At 31.8% G+C, this 24,421-nt stretch overlaps 1 protein-coding gene across 4 annotated transcripts in view; it reads right to left on the bottom strand.

The window, feature by feature from the left end:
• Nucleotides 1-24,421, bottom strand: part of LOC118196119 (uncharacterized) — a 326,905-nt gene that overhangs the window by 86,250 nt on the left and 216,234 nt on the right. The window contains exon 1 of one of the 4 annotated variants that reach the window (XM_085808358.1): nt 23,704-23,978. The exons of the other annotated variants lie outside the window; for them this stretch is intronic. Within the exon in view, the coding sequence (XP_085664484.1) occupies nt 23,704-23,752 (49 nt within the window). The 5' untranslated portion in view covers nt 23,753-23,978. Of the gene's footprint in view, nt 1-23,703; nt 23,979-24,421 lie in introns of those variants that run through there. 4 annotated transcript variants of the gene reach the window in all.

Here is a 24,421-nt window from a genome sequence, read left to right as displayed (position 1 = left end):
AAGATAAGGAAAGGATGAAAAATAAGAGCGTAATATAAATATTCATAGTCTAAAATACTCCACAGGAAAATTTAATGTTACACTGTCTCATAGCTAAAGGTAAGGAGAAAGAATCAATAGCATAATTCAGTTACGGTAAAGCACAATGAGGGTTATTTATCTAAATTAATATCGCATTTAAGCATCCATCTGGAGAATAGAATTTAAGATTTCCCTTCTCTTATCACAAAACTTTTGAAAAGAATTTCGGATTTACATATTTTAAATACTTTTACTCCTACAGTCAAAAAGGGCCAACCAGCGGCGGAACACTAAAGTCGCCAAACATTGGTAGCTCGACCTATATTCATATTCCGGCGAAAGGATTGGCTGCATGTAAATCTTAGTGGTTTATCTTAAGAAGCAATGTCAGTTTTCCTCAGAAAGTCTTCCATGAAAGCATCTCTTCCCTTATATACTATATAATACTGTGCCATAACCTAAATAATACAATATTCATTCTTATAGGCATAGGCATCCGAATTACGAATTATCTAATCTTCTGCGAAACAAAGATATGATATTTCATGATTATCTTCATACTTTCGTATCTCTATAAATCTTACATGAAATACGATATCAACCTGCTGTTTTTTGGCTGAGTAACAGCTAATAAAATTTTTATTTGAACTCAAAAGATATTTGCCTCCTTACATGTATAACCCACACATGACGACATGACACATAACTTGTAATGGTTGCTGGCTTTTTTCCGTGCAGAAGAATGACTTTAACGGAGAAGTAGTCAAGTACACATACAAATTTATGTACGAACACAAAATAAATAAACCTTTCGCAAAAACAATACTTCAATGACACAAAAAGAGTATGGAGACATATAATGTGCTTCATAGAAAGAATGCTAGGCTGAAGCGAAGAAGATACGTAAAGAGCTCGTTCGAATTTTCAAGCCTAGTCCAAAGAAATCTACTTGCACGATGTCCAAGGGGCTAAGGTTACGCCTACAATGAGTGCTGCAAATCCGACGAATTCGTTTCATATTGTTTTCATTTATGCTTGGCCGGCCAGCGCTCTTTTTACGAAGCAGACAGCCATCACGGTAAAGTTCTTGTATTTTTCTTATGTTGAACGTTTGGATGATGGATATCTTCAATACTTCGCACGGAATATTGACTTCACCTCTATGAACCTTGCTACACACTGGCCTTTTTCTGCAAAGTAGCCAGCAGTGGTTCAACAATTTAACCGGTTCGATAGCTAAATAAGCGATAAGTAACTGTATTAGCTAAACTGCAATAAACTATTTGTATGCTATAATTTAGTTTTAAAAACATCGAACTAAAAATAATTTAAGAAGTGGTCCTGCCGAACAGTGCGAATCGGTATCCTGTCGGTCATATAACAAAAGTAAACAAAAGCTTTTAAAGTATAAATAAAACTTAACTACTATTACATGCTTTAAGAAAAATACAAAACTTAGAAACTTTTCTTCGTTTATGTTTCGTGGAGGGAAAAGTTGTAAAGATAAATTGAGATTAATCAAATATGGCAAAGCACGCAAAGGCTTTGCCATATTTGAATAATCTCAATAAAAAGTCTAAAGAAAAGATGCCTTTGTAGAGAGCTTTCTACGGGAAACTGGTTCATATTTCGTTGCACACAAGAAAAATCATGAAAACGAATCATGCAGCTAGCCTAACTGCCTGGGATCGGACCTAAGTCGCATTTTCAGCATTCGGCGGCCTTAACAACTCGCCAATTAGTGGGACAAAATAAATTCAGAAAACCCTGTATATTTCAATAGCAGTTACACCTTAAGATAAATTTAGAAAATTATGCAAGTTTCAATAGCAGTAAAAATAATTTTTGAGACATTATTTACTTCTATTATAGACTTCCATACAGTAAAAACTTAACGAACAAGATACGCATGTATCTAAAAAAGGTTTTAATAACATGTTATTTAATTGGTCAAAGCATACGAAGGTTATCAGAGCTATGGAAAGGTATGCCTTCGAGAAGAATTTTAACAGAAATTGGCCTATATTCATGTCAAACATGAGATAATCCAAGAAATCCTCATGCAGCTAACCAGTAGAATCGCCGTGAATTGAAACCGGGACGAAGTACCAGTATTTCATGGCTTAAGCTCGGTCACTGGTAGATGAATTTCGATATTATAAAGTTTGATTATGCCATTCCTACTTTTTTACCCTGAATATTTTTCTACTTTTTTTTAACATTTTAAGCAGATTGATGACAATAAAAAGCATTGATAACTAAGAAATTGCAGATTACATACTCAAAATTTATTACTGTTACATTGGTATCGAAAAATCTACATAAACTGTTCTCATTTTGTATTTTTCATTTTGGCCTATTTACATAGCAGTTTAACTTGTAGTAGAAGAATTCCCTTATGTTGTGCAACACACATTAAAATTTCATTGTATTCGCTTTCAGTGTTAAAATCAGCCTTGCGAATGAAATGTTATAACTCGAGTATAGATTTCCATAGCTTCTTACACATATAACAGTACTTGACCTATAAAAGTACATCCCTTTTAAATCACTGGCCTGCTTGTAAAGAACATTCTGAAATGCTGATGACCCAAATTTAAGCCAACACCCGTTCTTAAAAATCGAAAGTCTTTCAATCGCAAAAATCATTCCGTGTTTTCTTTTGTAATTGTCTACTAGACAATGACATGCTAACGACCGACGGAAAAAACTCGTAGAATAAGCATGTGTTGTCGCGTGAATCAAATGTTTACCATGCCTAGATGACGATGTATTAATGAGTTTCCTCATGCGATATCGGTGCATTCTAATGAATTAGAGAGTAATCAACTCGCGTATTCGTCATTAACATCATCAAAAGGTTACCGATCTTCTACCTGTTATCATGTGAGATAATATTTAAAATAGGCAGTAGGGTGAACTTTCGGAAACATAGAATCACACGCAAAGTTTTTTTATATTAATCTTCCTCTGATTGAAGTATTTCATTTACTTATTTCCTATAAATATTTAAAATGTTTTACTTAACACTATCACTTACTTAGGACATATAAATTTTCAACACTTTACTTAAAGAAAACGTACTATATTTTTAAAAAATGATCGAGATTTCAGTCGGCAAGATTAGGATTTTTAAACGTAGACTTTAGAATGTAAACGAAATATGCCTTTAGACTTACTGGATATTAATGAAGGCGCTTCATATCGTTTTTTCTTTTTGTCCTGCACCTGAAAAAGCTGGAGTTTTGAGATGTTTGCTAGAGACTTAATTTTCCTAATAAATATTCACTTTATAACGTAAAATACTAAGTTACTAATTTTTCATTGTAGCATCAATGGCTCACAGTGTGACTGAATAGTATCTATAAATATATATTTAAATTTCAGCAGATTTTGCAATACCTAACAATCAGGATTATATTACTATTGCTGTCACCATCGATTATAAGCTTATCGGAATTTTAACTTCTTTTCAGCTATGTTCGAATAAATGATTTTGTTTTAAATTAAAATAGATAGACGTCAAACTACTGGAAGCGCTACATATATAAATTAAAACTGAATTTTATTTATGAAATACGTACCACACCAGCGACCAGCAATGAAATCTGTTCCGGGCAAGTTAAATCATTGCCGGACTGGACAGAACAAAAATTACGCGTACAGTATTTCTAAAGTTGCAAGACTAATATTCAAAGAATTCGAAAGTAATTTTATTATACAATGAAAGTTTTAGTATTATGCTGCACAATAAGGATTTTAACGAAGTTTGTTAAAACAGATAGAGTTTTTTTAACAGACTGCTCAGCGATTTTTCCTTCAAACTTGAAAAATTTAATAATAACGGTACAAATTTTTTGATTTAACACCTATTATGCGGCAGACATGGAGGGATGAGGATAAATATTAGACTGATGTTTAACGACTCGACGAGAAAATGCATCACATCTATTCACAAAATTAAAAATCACTATTACTGATTTTTATTGAATGGTAATGAATACATGCATCAAATGAGAAAAATATCTTCATAATCTGTCGCAAAAAATTCGAAAGATCATGTTTCTGAAAACTGTTCCCAATAGAAAAGCTAAATTCCAAATACATTAACAGCAAATGAAATAAGGTGCTGCTGCTCATGAAAGTATTTTCTGACCTTTATTCATAATTTTAGATGAAAACCTGCTAAATTAAAGCTACTTTACAAACGGTATAACGCTGAACATTTACTCCCCTCCCTTCCCCACCAAAATTAAAGTCTTGAGTATCTGCACGTAATCCGTAATCAAATACTAGTGACATACAAGAACTCAATATACTCATGATATGAATCACAGTTAGCATGAGACAGGGCAGAAATTCAAAACCTTTAGTAAACTAACAATAGTTTTATAATCCTGAAAAAAAATTTTCTTATATCTCACCTAAAAATTCGCTTGCAGTTGCGGAACAATAGCAAGATAAGAATAAAGGTTATGGTGTATTCCCATCGGGCAAAACCATCTCCTCCAGAGGTATGAAAAAAGAGTGGGTGTGTGTCTTTTCACAACTTTTATTTTTTTCTCCTCGAAAATGCCTTTGTTGAATAATGGGCAATTTGTAAAATGGAGTGACCTCTTTTACCTAAACAATTCCACACCATTCAGCAGAAGTCATAAAGATGCAAATTTCCATTGAACATGCTATTCTAAATGCATGCAACTGCGCTCTTCTGCATAATGTAGAAAAGTCAACCAACAGATTACTCGAGATCTCACATCCAACATGTACCACATATTCACACAGGCGGAAAAGCAGAACTAATTATTCACCAATTAATCCACCAGTAGCCTACTAACCTTTGAAATTAAATAACACTAATGAATTCTATTTCATAATTAATTAAAGCGACATTTACGAAATTATGATGAGAAATTGAAGATAATTACAATTTATGCTGCAGTAGTCCTTTTTTATGTACTTCAAAGTATGCCGCAAATTAGTTTACTAAACAAGAGTCGAGCAATCTCAAAACGCAATTTTCATTTGTTCATTACTCAGTGGCAATATAATTAAACACTTACAATATCACTGATAAAACAAAAACTAGAAAGATTACGAAGTACAGCTGAAACATTTATGTTATTAAGTTTTGTCATTTTTCAAATGAACTGAATTCTGTGATGAAGAATATTTTACTTATTACTAATGGAGAAAAGATGAACGCGCAGATAAAATTAGCTTTATTTTTACAAACATTTTGGCATAAGATCGTGGAAAAAAGCAATATTTAGATTAATTATAAATCTAGCGAACACTCATTTACATGGAAATTAGAAATAAACGAATTAAAAAAGCTGAAACAGTTTCCAAAAATTAAAAACTAAGCTTTCATAATCCAGCATTTATATATAAAAAAGTAGTAGTTTTTAAACCGTCTAGTATTAATATTGCTACTTTTAACAAGACCAAATGAAGCACTTTAAGAAAAAGGATGAAGAATAAGACGCAGAGGTTTAATGACGCGTAAAACAGAAGAAAAGACAACTGGGTATAATAAATGAAATTTCAGTGATACAGAACCAAGGAAAAACTTGACGAAAATAAAAGAAATTGCTTGCCTAAGCAAAAAATCAGATAAAAATTCAGACAAATTGGGGAAGACGGAAAGGAAATGAAAAGCGGAAGAAAACAATCAAAAGAATCAAATCAAAGGAAAAAGGTTTTAAAATTGATTTCTGATTTCATTTTATCCGCAAAGGAAGGAATTAAAATGCAACAAAAAATGAGCACAACACTTTGTTAATACTGCTGCACTTTAGTTAATTTCTTTCGCTGCAAATGCGTATTGGGTTCAGCGTATTCAAAAGGGTTTGAGTGCTAATACTAGAGGGCGGTTGATTTGCAGATGAAACCCCTCGCCCCTACAACTTCATGGATTCATAACTTTATGAAAGGTAATGAATCGTAGGGAGCATTACTTTTTAACAACGTGCGAAAGAGGGGAATAAAAACAGTCCCCAAATAATCTTTATAAAGATATGAAAATATGGATAAATAAGTTTTAGTTTCGTTAACTGCACTTGTTATGCATACATGGGCTAATTTGATCCATATTTATTGCCCTACATTTCGAAAATTTCTATGACCACTCGCACAGTGCTGATATTGAAAAATTTTAAGAACCGGTTCGCAATAAAATGAGTTATTAAGATGAGATAAATTTCCTAAATAAATATAACAATTCAGTTTTCTAACAGCCGGTTGGCGGAACTAAAATAATATAGTCAGCGGTGCTGGCGAATCGGCAAGAGCCGTCTGAATCCCAACATTTAATTCACAACGCATCTTTACTGCTGAATAAGAAACCATAGATCTAACATTTTTCATTTCAAATAAATTAGTTATTGATTAAGAATATAAGGAAATCAAGCTAAAAGAGCAGTAAATGAGTATAATGAATTATGAAAGAATATAAAAAGAGTTATTGGATAAATTTTAGTGACTTCTTGAGAACTTTTAGCTGAAATAGATTTTTTTCTTTAATCAGCATTAAAATTTATCCAATAACATTTTTATATTCTTCATAATTCATTTACTGCTCTTTTTACTTGATTTCCTTATATTCTCTATCTGCAACTAATTTATTTGAAATGAAATATGTTTAGATCTTTGGTTTCCTATGCTATATCGAATTCGGATAACTCGATATTAATAAGAAATTTAAAGTAAATAAAGACCATAAACACAACACATTTGGCCAGTTTTCTCTCTAGTTACATCGTCTCGATTATGAAATAAAACTCTATCTTCAATATACACAGACACTGAAATAGAAAGACGACCATTTCCATGACAATGAATGGTTTCCATAGCACCATTTTCACGTAAAGCAATAACAAAGCTATAAAAAAAGAATTTGTATGATTTTGAGCAAAGATATCGCAGTTTGGATTCGAAGGGTCGGGAAAGGGCAAGAACCACGTTCGAAGAATTTCCCTTGGCTAATTGTTTTTAAAATCGGTTTGATTGACAGTACGCCTATAAGAGTAATTACATATTTTCGCAGTGAATTCAGTACATAAAACCCCGAAAACAGTTTTAAGAACAATTTAAATTTTAGACCATCAATGCTTTATTGCAAATTAATTTTCAGAAAATCCTGCAATTATTACGAGTTCATTTGAAAAAAAAAATAAATAAAATGAACTGTTAATAATTAAGAGTTCATTTTGAAGAAAAACTTAAAATAACAAACACATATAAAACAGTTTACGAAGAGATCAAGGCAGTTAAAAATGTTTATAGTGTTTTCAACTTTGCCAATAGTGCAAATTTCATTTAATGATGTTACACATTCTGTAATAGGTTCTTAACACTGCTACTATACGGAGTAAGTTATGTTTGAAAATTAACATCCTTTTTACAGTAAATAAATCAGTTTGGCTCTTCCACAACGTTAGGAGTTATTAATTAATGAGAAAAAAATGCTTGCATCTGAGATTTTGTTCTGGTAAAGAAAATGTAAAATTAAATACGTTTTCTGGATGGAATATTTAATTCAGAGAAATGTTAAAAAAATTCACGAAGATTTCTTGTTTGAGAAATAATCATTAATCAGTTTTTTCTTAATAAAAAATTGATTTTGGGTCGTTTATAAGTCAATCAAATTTTTCAAAATTTAAGTTTAAAATTACACCTGTTATTATCTCTTGTTAGCTTTATTTAATTCTTCGTTAGATTTTTTTAATTGATAGCTGTATGAAATTTTCTTCTATCATTTCTTCAGTCTTAATTCATAGATAGTTTATGTAGCAATAGTTTTTTGTATGCATGCTCATCAATTTTATCTATGCTACTTTGGAAAAATATTCATTTATGCCGCCCAGCCGGTATAGTGGTTAGCGTCGCTGCCTGCTGTGCCGAAGGGCCAGGACTCGATTCTCGGAGAAGGCATAGATGTTTGTAAATGTATAGTGTCGGTGCGGCATGGCGGCACTCTAAATATGCGGGGAGCCGAAAGTCCTCTCGTGTGGCTTGGTGGAAGAGGAGAGGGCTGGGTGACCCTCGGACCCGTCCCCCTCCCGGGGTGCTCTCCATCAAAATTGGGGGCGGAACTGAGCATAATCGCACTGTCACCTGAATGGTGCTCAAGGCTGTTGCCGACGGCAGGTATATTCTAGCGCTCCTTGCCACGAGGTATTTGTGGGCTTGAGCTGACTACGTCAGACAAATAAGCATAAGCAACAACAACAAGACTCATTTATTTTATTTTCGTGTTCGAGAAACTCCTGTTGAAACAAAAATACGTTTCCATTTACCTCAATAGAAATTTAACAATGACTTTCTAAAATCAGTACTTTTCAGTATACATGATTTATAAAAATTACTCTATATAATTTAAAATTTTAAAATCAGTATGAATGCTTAAAAATATGGATATACTAATAAAATCAAAACGAATGGTAATTTCAGGTAAGCAAGAGATTCAACGCTTATATAATTGCTTTTAATTAATTTGCTACTACCATTTATTAATTAGAAATACAATTTAACTTATTTTCATATAATATATAATGAGATAAATAATGTGCTGCATTGCATAAATTTCAAAAATGACAAGTAATTGCAAAGTAAGGGTATATTTCTTGAAGTGCCCATTTAAGAATGAAAGGAAATACTAAATAAATTAATTTAAATGAGCAAGTCCTTCAAAATGGCTGCAACATTTTACCATCCAGATTTTATCTATATATAAAACTTTTAAAAATCAATCAAGAACTTTCAAAGAATACGCACCCATAAACAAATTATCAAGTGTAACGTAACCAATACAAAGTAAGTTTCATTCTATAGCATTAAAACTATTCCCTTTTCTTTTAATAAGTAAATGATACTTTTTTTATAACACGAAAAAATTACTGCTGTAAATGATTAAAATAGAGAAAATTCTCCAGTGCACTCTTAATAAATAGCTTCATATACCAAAACATTTTACTATAAAGAGTTTATATCACGTTATAACTTATATGTAAAAACAAATAAGTCTAATATGGCATGAATCCTTTAAAACTACTTGGAAATTTACTAATTTTAAATAACTAAAGCAGTTCAGATATTAAGGTGAAAACAAACAATCAGCGTTTATACTTTCTGCAAATCTCATTAAAACATTTTTAGCACTTGGAGTCATAGCTTCAAAACTAACGTTTCCTACGTAATTTTCGTACACAAGCAAGAGCCAAGAAGAAAGAATTGCGACAGACTTCATATACAAGAAAAATCAAGTTAATGCGAGTTCAAAATGCGAGACTGAGTGAAATGAAACCATTTTCCGTTTGTAACGTTACAGATTAACCAGTTAATGCATTTTTTAATGTTATAAGAAGTCGTTTGTTTCCAGTCTGCAGTGAATAATTTATTTTATACACAGTAGTATTGATAAACTAATACGAAATGGCAGCTATAGCCTTTTTTTTGCCTCTTCTCAACTAAAGAAACTGTGCAAGCATCAACATTCATGTCACATAAAGAGAAATTTTCTTTCTTATTGGGAAAAAATAGGCTAATATCTGACGCATTTTCTTTGGAAAGCCCTCCATAAATAATTTTTCACTTTTGGCAGATAGGCTTAGTATGTGTTGTTACAATTCAATAGATCCAATGATGTTTAAAAAAAATTAAAACTCTATTTATTCATTCTGCAAGATATTTCTGTTTTACGGATTAATATAGGATGTTAAAAATTATAATAAACGTTGCATTTAATTTTAATAAATGATAATTTTCCCCCTCTCCACAATTGTTAATAAAAATGAAAGTCAGTAATTAGAAAATGCGGCAAAAAGCTCGAGAAAAATCTATACTCACTTAGATTCGCTGATCTACTTTCAGGTTTAAAATTACAGCAGATACCTAGACAGCTAGCTTCAAAAGAAGCTGAAGTAGTTTTCAGCCATACCTAAGAATGCGAAGGATTTTTTTTTTTTTTTCAATTTTTTTTATACTGAATCTGATAGAGAAAGAAGCTTCGAAGTTCACCGATCTCAATAAAGCGATTGTACAACAAGGTGATAATATCTAGTATTATTCAAACAACTTTAGCGGCCGAGCGGTAAAAACCACTGAACACTGGTACTTAGGTCCAAGGTTCTCGAGTCCCGGCGGACGGACTAGCTGCATGGGCGTTTTTGTGGTTTTCCCCTTATGTAATGTGGACACGACCCAGTTTTCTTTAAAACGTCCTCCACGGGAAATCCCTTTCTTTCCGTGTAGGCCCTAATTGTGGAGCACTAAATAAATAAAATTTTATTTTAAATCTTCGTTTAGGAATTAAATAAAAACTAAGCAACTGAATTTGATTAAGTTTAATGATTTTATCTTCTAATATAGTTTATAATTATCTATTATTCTTAAACCGATGATAACTGATGAAAGAATTGCGATTATTTTTACTACTTACAATATTGGCTTAATACGATTTCGCTTAGAGCGCATTACTTGATTGATTAATGATTATGCTACGCGAGGTTTACCTGTTTCCACGAAATTAAATGTTTACCATGTAGCATTTTTATGAGTTTTTCAAAATATCCCTTATATAAATAAAAAATTATACTCAGAGGAGAGGAAAGTAGAATTTTTTATCCAAACTTTTGAGTTTTCCAGTTTGAGAATCTTAATTTTCCTAAATCTTCTATAAATTCTGAAAGAAATTGAAGTTCTCATTATTTTTACTCACATTTACAGAGTTAGCTTCCTTAAATTAAGTCGTAATTCAGGGACTGAACTTTAATGATTTTTATGAAAATTTTTCAGGAACTTAACTTCAAAAGATATAATAGAATTTTTTTTTCAAAGTACATCTAGCATACTTATAAGCTTACATAATTACATTTATATAATGCAGCAATATTCATTCAAAGTAATCTCAATAAATAGTAAGTAACATCATATATCCTGCCCTTTTATTGACCAATTAAAGTTACTTGATTTTTTTATCTTTTCGAAGATAATATTGGTACAGAAAATAAAATATTTACAGCTTCAAAAAGAACGACGATGAATACAACTAATTTGTTTCTGCGCTACATTCCCCCCTCCTAAATTCAAGATGATAATGCTCCAAACGAACATCTACGAACAAAACGTGGTAAGTGCATTTCTGTCAGTTATTAAAAACTTCTTAAATAAGATGAAGTTTACACCGAACGATGAATATTCCGTTAAATATTTAAAGATTATATAAATTCGTAGATAATTGAATACAGTATTCTTTAATGTTTTGCGTACAACGATTTATTTTTTAATTATTAACAAGCAATACTTAAGCACCTGCTCCAGCTGGATGTGAAAGTCATGACAACAGAATATCGTACAAAGACTAACAGAATTGATAAGGATATTCCAATGAAAAATGTTTCACTTCCTAAACAGAAAAAAAAAAAAAAAAAAAAAAAAAAAAAAAAAAAATGATGAAAGATCACTCTCACATGTGTTTTCCCCCTTTTTATTCCCTGCCCTCGAAAAACCATAACACGCCTTTGGCATTTAAAACAAGCTCTTCAGGCAAAGATAGACGTCATGCATAAGGCGTGCTTGGAATGCATTAAACAAAGAAAAATAAAACCAGACTATTTTTCTATTTTTTCCTATCGCTTTAATACTTTTGTCATAGAAGAAGAAAAAGAAGGGGAGAAAAATCTGTCTTCAAGCTGTACCTTTAACCGGAAGAGGAAAATTAATCTTATAAGATATTTGTTTTGAATGGTACCTTTAACCGAAAGAGGAAAATCAATCTTATAAGATATTTGTTTTGAATGCAAAGAAACATGAGGCATTTATAGTTAATAAGAGTGAACCTCAACCCTCGCATCCCCCCCTTTAAGTAAAAGGAGGAGGATCTATACATAACACAAAATTAGGATAGCAGGCTTAGGAAAAGTCAGCACGACAGAGATTTATTTAGGTAGCAAAATGAGCCTGAAAGATGTTGCTTCCCTCGCTTTAACGCCACATTAATGAAGGTCAAACCATTAAAATCACTAACTAAAATAATGAATATGAAGAGTAGTATGAATGGAAATCATGTTAAAGTAGATGCAATTAAGCTTTATCCGCGAAGAGGTTAATAGGGAGAAAATCATTATTATACAGTGTTATTTCACATATAAAAAGACGAAAAAATACAGCAAAAGACAGCTGAGAGAAAGTTATTTTTATGCTCATTAGAAACGCACATCTTTCAAATATTTCATTTTCTCTGAAGGACTACGACCAATATTAGCGAATATATGCTACTCATTAACTTATTTCCTCAAAATTGAGCTTAATTAAAAAAAATTCCCTTTAATTATTTAACACTAGAATTATAGCGCTTTCGCTACAATTAAATTTCTTCAGGGGGTCCGACTTCGATGATTTTATTTTTGCGATGAATATGATAAAACGCATAATAAATATTTTCTGATTAAAAATATTAATTTTATTAGATATTATGCATTAAGAAGGGAAAAAGAGTTAATTTTGCAATTTTATATTATTTGCCTTAAGTTAGTATAAAATAAAAAGTGTACTATATGCAAGTAAAGTGTACACATACACAGTGTACAGTCATTTCAAATTTAGCTATAATGCTAGAGATAATTTCTAGTTATACTCGTAGAATATTATATAATAATTTTATCGATAGAAATGGCACAAAACGCTGCCTTTGCCATCTGCTTTTGTACCGCAGGCAGTTTATGCATGCATTTTATATACTTTGATACAAAACTGTTTCTCATTGCACTTTGTGTCTTAACAACGTTCGCCAAAGTTTCAAAATTTTGAGGATATTTTTGACGGTATGCTTTTCAACTTTTTTGAATATACTTCTCATCTGCTAATTTAAGAATATATTTTTTTCTACTGAATTTACCTCCAGTTTTTCTGAAAATCAACCCAAGCATTTAAAGCCGCAAGATATAAAATCCTGAAACAAAAATGCATGCACTGGTGAGCAATATGATGCAGACGTGATAGAGTATTTGCTACACATCTGGTCCACAGCAGAGGGCTATATTTAATAGTATTGTAAAAATTTGATGTTTTGATAAATATCTATCGTAGAATATGGTGGGCTGAGAAGAGATTAATTTTTTTAAACATTAATAACAATGGAGAAGCAACTAAGGCGAAATAAATTTTCTTCTTTTTCATTCATCAAAATGGTGCGTTTGTACTTCAAAAATATACATACAAAAATATCTTTATACATGAATATCTTCTAATGAATTCTTATCACGAGATTTATTTTCTAAAAATTATTTTTTCTTTCACAATTTCCTCATATAAGACAACATATATTTACATGAGTAAAAACTGAATTATTGGGTCATGCCATTAAATAACGCAATAATTTTAGAATTAAGATAAACACAGTTCATTTTTAATTTAAAATATACCCTCCTTTATCCTCTGCTGGTTCTTAATAGTTACGATCCCCCCCCCCAGAGTTTGTAGGACGTCTTCGTCGGGCTATGCAGATCTATATTTCTGCAACCACCGCTGACACTGGAATATGTTTATTGTTCGATCCCCATATACAACATTACTATACCTATTAATAAGTAATCAACTGAACTCATAAAGCAAAATATGCTGAATATACTTTTTTGTCACTTAACGTTGGAAAAGCAACTGTTAAAATCGAACTGCACTCCTCAAAAATTGTACTGAGAATAAGAACAAAGTAAAATTATTACCTGCTTTTATACGAAGTTGATGCAAGTAGTTTATCCCGCTCCTCTGATTTTTACTTCAGTTAAAAAACCGCGTTATTTATGGAATAATCCAATATATTTAAAAATAATTTTTTTAATTTATAGATTCCCTTCGTAGATTTTACCTTACTACAACGAAAAAGAGCCTTATTATGTTTCATTCAGGTTATAATATTCCAGTACATTTCAAGGACATTACTCGGTACATAATGTCATTCCAAATAACGAATTCACTAAATAACGGCTTGGCAGTGCGAAAAGATATTTGAAACAGATCTTTCAGATATTTTTTAACATACTTGTTTCTATTGTCCCCTTCTTGTGAAATACCAGTGATAAGCATGTAAGTAGAAAGGTAGTATATTTCCTAATATTATAGTCGAAATGCTCTAGTGTGCGGAGTTAAAAGCCAGGTGAAAGGAAAGATAACGAGTCTTATCTGCCTTGGGCCAGCAATGACCCACCACGGCAAATCTAGCTATAACGCCTCGTAGAAAATAGAGTAATTACTGAATTTTAACAAAATTTTGTTTCTGAAAAGATTTTGAATACTTGTGTTACAGAGTATGTGCAGTTATTATACACCACATAAATTAAGGGCAAGAAAAAGAATACTACAGTTACACTTTAGAAATGGAAAGTGACATTTTTCTAACTTACAGTTTTCTTACACTGTGTTTATCAAGTTAAAAGATACTTTATTTACGCGCGTAAATATCCTAGTGCATGAGGCATCACACTGACGGAGGTATTTTTTTCGGATGCCGACGAGTTTAACAATAAATGATTAAATAATAAATAGTGAAATTTCCGTTGAAATAAAGAAAATACGCTTAAAATACACAGATATCACACATGAAAAAGAAAAAGGAAAAAAAAAAAGACACATACCTGGAATCAATACTTGTTATCAGAGGCGGATTTAGGGATTTGCGAAACTCACAATCGCGAGGGTACCCTCGTTTCAAGGGCCCCAAATCAGTTTCAATATTAAAAGAAAAAGTAAACATATACTACATCTTAAAAAAAAAAAAAAAAAAAAAAAAAAAAAAAGAGTATTCATTGGTTTAAGTGAGGTGGACGCGTAATTCATAGTCACCGCATGTATTATTTGAGCTGTCCGCATCGTAAATAGCAGTCTAGTATTAAAATAGGCCATTCTCACAAAAACAAAAATTGCAGTTTTTCTTAGAATTTGGATTACTATCTAAACCACGTAATGCAAGAAAATTATATGCACTTAAAGAAGCGATAAATTTGTTATAAACGGTAAGGTTCTTTCCACGAACGCACAACATTAGTCCAATAAAAGTTTAGTTCTAAGAGAAGTCAAAAATAAACGTGTAAAGAATTAAAAAAATTGCACTAATTCTAAAAAAAACTAGAATTCAGAAACTAATTTTTCAGTATTTCATACAAAAACAGTATTAAATTATAAGATAAACTTTGTTATATTATAAGGCATTTTTCTCGCCTTCTTGGCATGCCTTCGTGGTGTGGTGGTCTGCACGCTGGGCGCGTATTTCAGAGGTCCATGGTTCGATTCCCGGCGAAGGCGCTGCTAATTTTTTATTTTGCCTGCTTCCAAAATACTTAATGTCTTTACAATATAACGATAAAATTATAATTAAATTTTTCCTATAATAAAATTTAGTATGCAGGCTTAAATTTTTTAAAAAAATTTAGACAATTCATTATTGACTGCGATGGAAAGCGTAGTAACTAATTAAATTTCTATAAATTGTATATGGCAACTACAATATAGCTCGCGACACAGACAGTTAAAGAGTATAAACTAAGGTAGGAGACTCTTTTTTTTTTCCCCCTCCGGATTCATAATTATGCCATAGAAAATTCATATGGCTCCCTCCTTTATCTGAACTTGCTTTTCTTATAAAGTTAGTGTACCAAGGTAGCGATAATGTGGTTGAAGCGTTTACCAGATACAAACGCTCGATGAAATATCGAGGCCTAGTAAAATGAACTAGTTATTCACTAAGTTTGCTTCATTTGAAAAATGTCATAACGTAGAGATTATATAGAAATGCAAGTAGAATAGTATAATAAGTAGTAATTTATAGAAATGTAAGTAGTTACTACACTTTCCATCGCAGGAATAACATCAGGAAGAATGTAGTATGCGCTTCATCCATAATATACAATTTGCAATAGAAGAAAAATCATATAAAAGTCTCACTGGTTTCAGCGACACATAATTACAGCAAGTGAATAATAATATAAAACTGTATTCAAATTATTCGAGGCAAATAAAATGATTGAAATTCTAATTTTGCAAAATCTCAATGCCAAATATACTCTTCAGAAAAGAAGAATCACCTCACAATAGCTAATGAGTTTCGGAAGGTGCTTCTTAATTTTGTGGACCTTCTGGACGGACGGTTGGTAACTATATATATCACCGCCACTGTATGTGAATGGAGCAGCTGAATAAAAAGATGTGTAAGAAATTAGTGTATCACAACTTATTAAAACTGAAGAAAGACAGACAAGAAAATGCTTGTAAAATCGTAGAGCGATTGACTCGATTCACTTGGAGTTACGACATGTTATGCTTCACTATAACAGAATAAACACGACACAAACTACATGGGAGATACATTATATATTTATATATACATGAATGGTGTAGTACAAAGCAATTTGAAAGTGATTTGCCCGATTTTACGACGAAAGCTTTAACCTAAAAAAAATGACAACGTCAGGGTTAGCTCCTTGTGCCCACCAATGAGGACCTCATCCATGCACTCCTTGTACTGACAAACAACACGGGATTCAGCAAACGTATTCAAATTATAACAAAATTACCATTCATTCATGCTTAAGTATGACTACGATAATCAATATAATGCATGGGTCCCAGATATTTAGTTCAAAAGAAACCTGCTTGATCGCTTTTTTTTCTGTTTCATGTTCTCGAAACGCAGACAAAAAAAAATTCTGGAGCTGAAAATTATCGTTTACAACAAAACGCGAAGGAAAAGTCCACAGATCCATAGAAGTAGCGCTTTGATATGTCCATAGCAGTTCCGAAATATCTGGGCAACACATAAATAAAATTTTACTCAGCGTTCGTTGGGGTTGTAAATGTGTACTTGACCTACAAAATCTGTTGAGCAACCATACCATATTGCTCATAGTAGTTCTTCAGGCAGCAGTCACGATCATGCTTTAGAAATCGTGGGCTAAATAACTTTTCTATGGACCTAAGTTACTTCAAAGAAATATAAAATAATCACATACCTTTGGGCACTAAAAATGAAAAAAACATTGAGATCGGTTAGACGAAAATTCCAAAATGAAAATATTTTACTTTGCAGTTAACTAAAAGATAATTTTATCTTTCTTCCCCCCTTTTTTTGTGTGTATGTGTGTGTGCGCTAAATTACTTATCTCAACAAATTTTATAACGTTTGTGTAACGAAAACGTTGAGCAATAAAAAATACCTATCGCTTTACCCTTTTGGGAGGAAACGTTATACAAAATTAGAGTAATTTTTGACTGAAAAATGTTTACAAGAAAAATTTACAGCTGATACAGAGTTTGATAGAGATAGATTCACTTTGACACAAACATACATGAAACACATTTTTGCTCAAATATATTAAATATCTTCTTGGTCCTTTACGCAAAAATGATCGATACCCAAATCTTCCAGAAACAAATTTATAGTTTGGAAAAATACTTGGGAAAATAAATTTGGCAGGAAGATATCCTTAAAAGAACCATCAACATAAGCAGAAAAAAGAATTTATCTGCTTTAGGAATATAGAACATATTAAAATTTTTATTTTGAATTGTTAACCGTTCAAAATATTCCCCTTTCAAAACATTTACTTCGGGAAATGATTAAAACCGATATATGAAGCATAGCAGTCACAACACGAAATAAATGCTGCGCTTTTCAATTCGTAATTTGTGTAATTTCAAACACAATAAACATATTTCAACGGAGGTTAATTTTATCAACTTTGAATCTCGACTTTTCCCTGAAGAGACTCCCTTGAGTTCATGTATCTGATTAGACATAGACCGACGCATTTTACACTGAAATGCATATAGGGCATAACATATCGATTTACTGATGCGAAACAACTTCCAGACTTGCGAAGACCGTGACATGGAAGCTTACGTTTCGTAGAATTACATAATAAATCAAAATAACTACGTTCCATAGTATTACTGTCAGATACGGCAGATAGTTGCTTCCGAAGCGTTAAATAGTTTTATTTACGAGATAAAAGTTACAGAAGCGCTGAGATTCGGAATTGCACTGGAATTTGTTATTTTACATACTTCAGAATAAGCAAGATACTATAGGTATTTTCAGAAATTAAATCCTATCAAAATTCATATTATAAAATATATTTTATAGTAGTGGTTTCTCAAAGTGTAGGTCGTACGTTAAGGATATTTTCTAAGATTTCAAGTCTAAATAAGTCCGCGAAACTTAGGTAATTTCTCTATTACTTTAACTACTGCAATTTTTAGATTATATTTCATATTTCAATAATTTTAACGGTACCTTCCTGTGTTCTTGGATGAGCACTAATTAAAATGCGAATTTCGCTCATACAAAGTAAGAGAACTTTGTGTCAACGGAGATTTTGCTACATTTCTGAAATACGAAAAAATTCCATTCCTCTCATATACTATAAGGAGTCGCCATCCGTTGTGTCTCTGTATATGTCAACGATTTCGACGTCGAATGATTTTTTTTTCTAACTTTCAAAGCGTGTTACAGACAATATATATCATATTAAACATGAAAATTTGTGTATGAACAATATCAATGCGTTAAAACTGTTTTCACTTTAAAGCAAACATTTTTATTAACATATTTATTTTCCAACTAAGAAATTTATGTTTTGACAAATACCAATAAAAGTTAATAAAATCTGCATCTCCAAATCTTTGAATAAGATTTATATTACACTAATTAGCTCCATTGAAATATGTTTTCATGTGCCTTATTCATATCCGTTTATAATGGTAATGAAAATAATGCAAACTCGGGCTTGAAATAAAACCTTGAAATCTTAGCAACACTGTATATGCAACAAATATATAACTAAAATGTAACGGGCAGCATAAAATTGCTTCGGGGGCGGTATGCAAACCACCAGTTTGAGAAAACTGGACTAGTTCATTGGCGGTAACACACATAACTAAATTTAACAGGGTTATTTATAGTGCCCAACAACAACACTAAACTTAAAAGATTCTCTAAACATTAGTGCCCATATAATCCTTAAACTACAGTGTACATTACCTACACATTCTAAAATTTATATTACCAATAAATTCAAGCCTTCATATCTCACAGTAATTGGCAGATTAAATGACTGAATATCAAAAAAAGTTTTAGTGAGTTGTGCAGGAAGTTCTCGTTTACCTAATTTTCTTTGGGCCCACCAGCGGCCGAGAGGTAAAATCGCTGAACACTGGTAGTTTGGTCCAGGATTCGAGTCCCGGCGAATGGGCTGTATGGGTGCTTTTGTGGTTTTCCCCATGTATAACGTGTATACGAGCCAATTTGCCTTAGAAAGTCCTTCACGAAGGCATTCCTTAACTTAGGCACATAGCCCTCGCGAGCTTTGCCGTAATCAAATAAACCAAACCGAACCTAATTTTCTCTTCTCTTCAACCGTAGAGGTGAAAATAGATGCCTTTTATTTAACCTTTATTCATGCGAAGTCAATTACTTTAGAAATTTGTCCACATTATTTTGTGTTTCCAACACATTGCAGTAATTAGAATAGACTAAGCTTGTTGTAGTAGCTCTAGATTTTCTGCTTTAACGTAATGCTTTCTTTTTTGATTACTTAACTTCATTAACGGGCTGAGGAAACTGCTTTATCCTAATTATTTCTCACTTAGTCCACATCACTTAATGCACTAAATTTAATTACTTACGCTGTTGTTAAAAGCAAGCGTATAAACATGAAATGTTCTTAAAATTATCTGACTAAAACAGTTACATTTTATTAACCTGCTTTCTATACTTTCTAAAGTTTCAATAGAAATTAAAAACAGTTTAACGTTCCAAAAGAAATGGATTTTTTAAAAGGTTCACAAACTATTAAAATAAATTTCGTGAAATAAATGAAAATACTTTAATAAAACTTCATAAAAAAACAATGAGGCAGTTCATAGCTTTATGAAATTAAGAAAATGAGGTAAAAATGCTCTAATCCTTAAATATATACATTTCAAATTCGGTTCATATTAATTCCATTCTCCAAAGAATTTTATTAACTTTGATGGAAAATTAAAATTTATTTACTTACAAAATCTCAGTTTTCTTAAGTTAACTACTTTCTTTAATTATATCTAGATGTAGGAAAAGAATTAGTGAAAATTCCCAATACAGTGCACATCATAATCGAACGTGATCACGCTAACTTTAAATATAAGGAGATTTAATGCAAAATTTAGAGATTTTATTTAATATGAAAATTAAAGTACCTAGAAAGAAAGAAATATAACGAGAAGCTCTCTCTCTCTACGTATACATATTTATTTGGTAAGGAGCTTGAGATAAGTAGTGTTTATCAGAAAATATTAAAATATTATTAGACCATTTGTGGACCAAAATATAGCGTATTAGGATTGTTTTCACTTCACAGTCATTTTCCCGTATTTATTCCAATATCTTCTTAGAATATTTTTTTCTAAAATAGGGATGAAATGAAATAAGCAACACAAACGGAAAATTGTATTTGAAAACTAAGAATGGACATTTCCAGTTGATAAAATAAACAGCTTATAGTTGTTTATAATATCTGAATAAAGTTCATAGGTATAAAATATTACGCCTTATTAATATTCTACAATTTCAAGTTCAACAACCTAAATGTTCTTACACAATTGAGCTTTGCAATGCCATATATATAACTATTATACCTAGTTCGGAAAATCGCGTGATCTTCTGTTGGTTTGCGTGTTCAGCGAAGCGCCGCAGTAGCAGTAGACATAATCAGTTATCAAGTAGACAGGCAGAGAGCTGATAAACTTTCTCACCGGCCTGAGTGTATCTATTGATGAATTCTATCTGATTAATATGATCAAAACATTTTAGGCTTAGATTATAGCCTAATATAGGCTGTAATTTTCTTTGGTATAGTCCCGCTTGGATTTAATATTGATCATACAGAAAACAGCTGCAACTGGAAAGTCTAAAAACCTGTTTTCTTCTATAAACGAAAAGCCAAAACCGACAGTTTGCTTCAAATGCAATAAAAAAAGTGGACTTCCTAATGCATAACTTTTTCTAAAGAAATTACAGAAATGCTAACGGTGTATAGGGCTATTAGTATTTTTAAAGCAAGAAACTTGAAAAATCAGCTGTGCCTAAACGACGGGCCTTCCGGCAGCAAGCCGGTAGCGCTACCAGTTACACTATTACTTCATGCACGCACGGAGGAAAGCAATAAATTTTATAAATAAAAGAATGTTTCCTTGGATCCTTTAAACACTACACTTTTAAATAATGGCAGTGATATACAGTCTTTCATCTTTTTATACAGTTCTGGTAACAGCATCAAAACATTCTTTTTTTTTTTAAAGATAAATCATGCATGATATAAATGGGAAACATATTAAAACTGTTTATATAGTTATACTAAAAAAATTCAGAAATTTCAATCTTAAAAAATAGTTTAAAATTCTTACATAACTAAAATGCTGCCATTAACAGAATGAAATACACCATATCTTTAATTTAAAGAAATATTAAAATTTTTAAGTAGCTTTGAAACTTAGATCTCATAGTCTTAGTAAACGAACGATCTTTGACTAAGCAAAAAATTCAAGCTCCTAAAGAAGGGGACGTTTGGTATGATTTGTGCTTTCATTGTTCTCATTTAATGCTAATGATGGAAAAATTTCTTATTATTTGCACCGTTAACAACAGCAACTAAAATGCAGAAACTGAATAACTTCTATAGAAGAAATTTAATTTTCATTTTCAAGAACAATGAAAGTAGGAAAAATAAATTACAACAATTGTGATTCAACGAGTACAAAGGGTTTAATTAATTTTTAATGAAGAATGACGGTAGTATGTATGTTGAAACGGAGAAAAATGCGTAAAAGGAATATAACAAAAAGAAATACTGTTGGAAAATTTCCCACGAACATTCAATTAAATTCCAGCTATTGTTATATGCGCAGAACAGAACTTATTTTAATGCAAGAAAAATAATCAGGAGATTCATATCAAAATACATATAAAGTCGAATTTTCTGAGCGTTCATGGTTTTTACTATTTTGCAATTATTTCCAGCTGTCACAGTAGCTGAGCACTTAAAGCAATGACCTTACATTCTACATAGTTCTTGCGATGCGGATCGCTGAATGACATAGAGCATACAGTTCTGGAGTTCGTTTTCGAACACCGATTCGAAAGCAGAAACGAGAACATATTACATAATTTTAAACTGCTTCCAACTACTTACACACACACACACACACACACACATATATATATATATATATATATATCTGAAATGGATTAACTATTCAACAAAATAAGCACGTGCTTAGAACATAAAGAGAAAGGGGCGCCACAAAAAGGTCATTAGGAACTCAAGGAAAGGGGGCACCACAAAAATTTCCATTGCCGATTTTACTGAGGATTAGTACATCTAAACAGAGATATATAGAGAGTAAATGGGAGGAAATACAGGTGTAAATATATGTGGGAGTTCCAAAATCTTTCAAATGCTTAGGACCTCTAAAAGTCTTAATCTAGCCCTGATATACATATATCCAAACCTGGAAAATATTCATTCTAATAAGCACTGACTTTAAGTGAGAAAATGAAAATTCAACTGCATCTGTTAAGCACGTAAATGAACTATGTAAATTAAATCTGTCGCATAAAGATGCTTTAAGCCTGGCTGCTTCTATCAGGATTCATTTATACTTTCAATTTTATGTTCTTAAAGTACTAGTTTGCAAAAAGACTCCTAATCAACGGAAGAAAATGACGATGAACATTTAGAGCTGCGTTTTAAAAACCAAACCTGAAATACTGAAAAGTGACAAACCTGGAAACGATGTTCGAATATGAATATTTATTGAAACGTACCTATGTTACATCATTTACAAAAAGGTATGATTTTATTTAAAATTGTAATTTGACACTGGGTGTTTACTAATATACCTGAAAACGCTTTCAGAAATGAACTAAATACAAAACAATAGCAGCAACAGAAGTTCCGAAATATTTAGAGAGGCTTTTTTCTGCTTTTTACAAAGTGAAAATTCATGTATGTAAATATATAACTCAACTTATCGAACAAATGTTACTAAATTTATTTATCAAAATATTACCAGAAATACAAAATAGCGGGATAAATCTACTAACTTAATCAGTTATGAAAAAACAAACTCTGAGACTGTTATAATAACATGAAAAATTGCGCATAATACTACCACAATTCCAATTAGCTAGAGAACCGAAATAAACAAATGGAAGCTTTTGGTACCAAGCATTAAAGCTAAAATAGTTACACTTCCAAGAACATAAAGAACCTTTATTTCATTCGCAGTAACAGATGGCATAAAACTAAAGTTTAAGGGAGTGCAATTTCACAACAGGTAGGGATGTTAGTGTCATTAACATACACATTCATTTATTAAACTCTACGTTGTTGAACATTCGTAAAAAATAAAATCGAAAGTTACTTTAGAATTATTTTTTTTTCGTTTATATATCAAAAATGTGGGAATTTCCCCCTCTCAACTTTTTCGGCCTAAAAAACTACAAAATAACTAAAAAATATTTAAAACGGATCTGTCGCTAACTCACAACACATACGCGCAGTCATTACATGGATGAGAAAAAGCGATCTATAAGTCACGTACAATGCATAAACAAATGAGGAAGTAAATTAGACTAAAAAGTGAACCCACCTTTTCTCGTAGCACGTATCCATAGAAGGGCACGTAATGCAGTCCTCATAGACTCAACTCCTGAACAACTCTGAAAAACCCACCAAGAACCACTCTCGGACCTGTAAACCTTGTCTTGCACAAGCAAGGACACTCGCAGAGAAGAAAATAAAAGTGAAATCAGGTCAGAGAGCGACGACAACGCTGTCACAGGAGCAGAAAAGAATCACGCTGACCATCTCTTGACTTAAACAGCTCCTCATGTATGACAGTCAGCTTTTTCTGACCGACCCGTAAGTTAAAACATTCGCGACGTGAATGCCTCCTTGACAGGAACCGGTCTTTTACGTAGGTACCATGGCCGGGTTTTTGAGGATCACGCTTCGATGATAATTTCGTTCAGTTTTCTTCTGCATTATTATTGTTGTTTTCCATCATTCTTTTATTTTTATTTTTATTCTTGCTCTTTGTTATGGGTGCTGTTCGTGGGCGAGGAAGGATTTTGCGAACTGAACAGGCATGGCTCTAAGAGGAATATATACCGTGATGTCAGGTAAATGCAAAATTTCAAGTCATAAATCTTATATATCAATCAAGTCTCGATCTGATTTCAGAAGTAACGACAGGTGGGGAACAAAATTCAACATTCCTTTTATCTATAAATGTGTACTGTAAAAGTTTTAAGTTTTGCTTTTTTAATTTTTGAATTTAGATCTAACGCATGATTATTACAGAGTGG

The sequence above is a fragment of the Stegodyphus dumicola genome, chromosome X1 (assembly GCF_044657685.1).
Source record: "Stegodyphus dumicola isolate Sdum_Otavi_A_Nest chromosome X1, ASM4465768v1".
Taxonomy (NCBI): domain Eukaryota; kingdom Metazoa; phylum Arthropoda; class Arachnida; order Araneae; family Eresidae; genus Stegodyphus; species Stegodyphus dumicola.
This window is presented reverse-complemented; position numbering and strand designations above follow the sequence as displayed.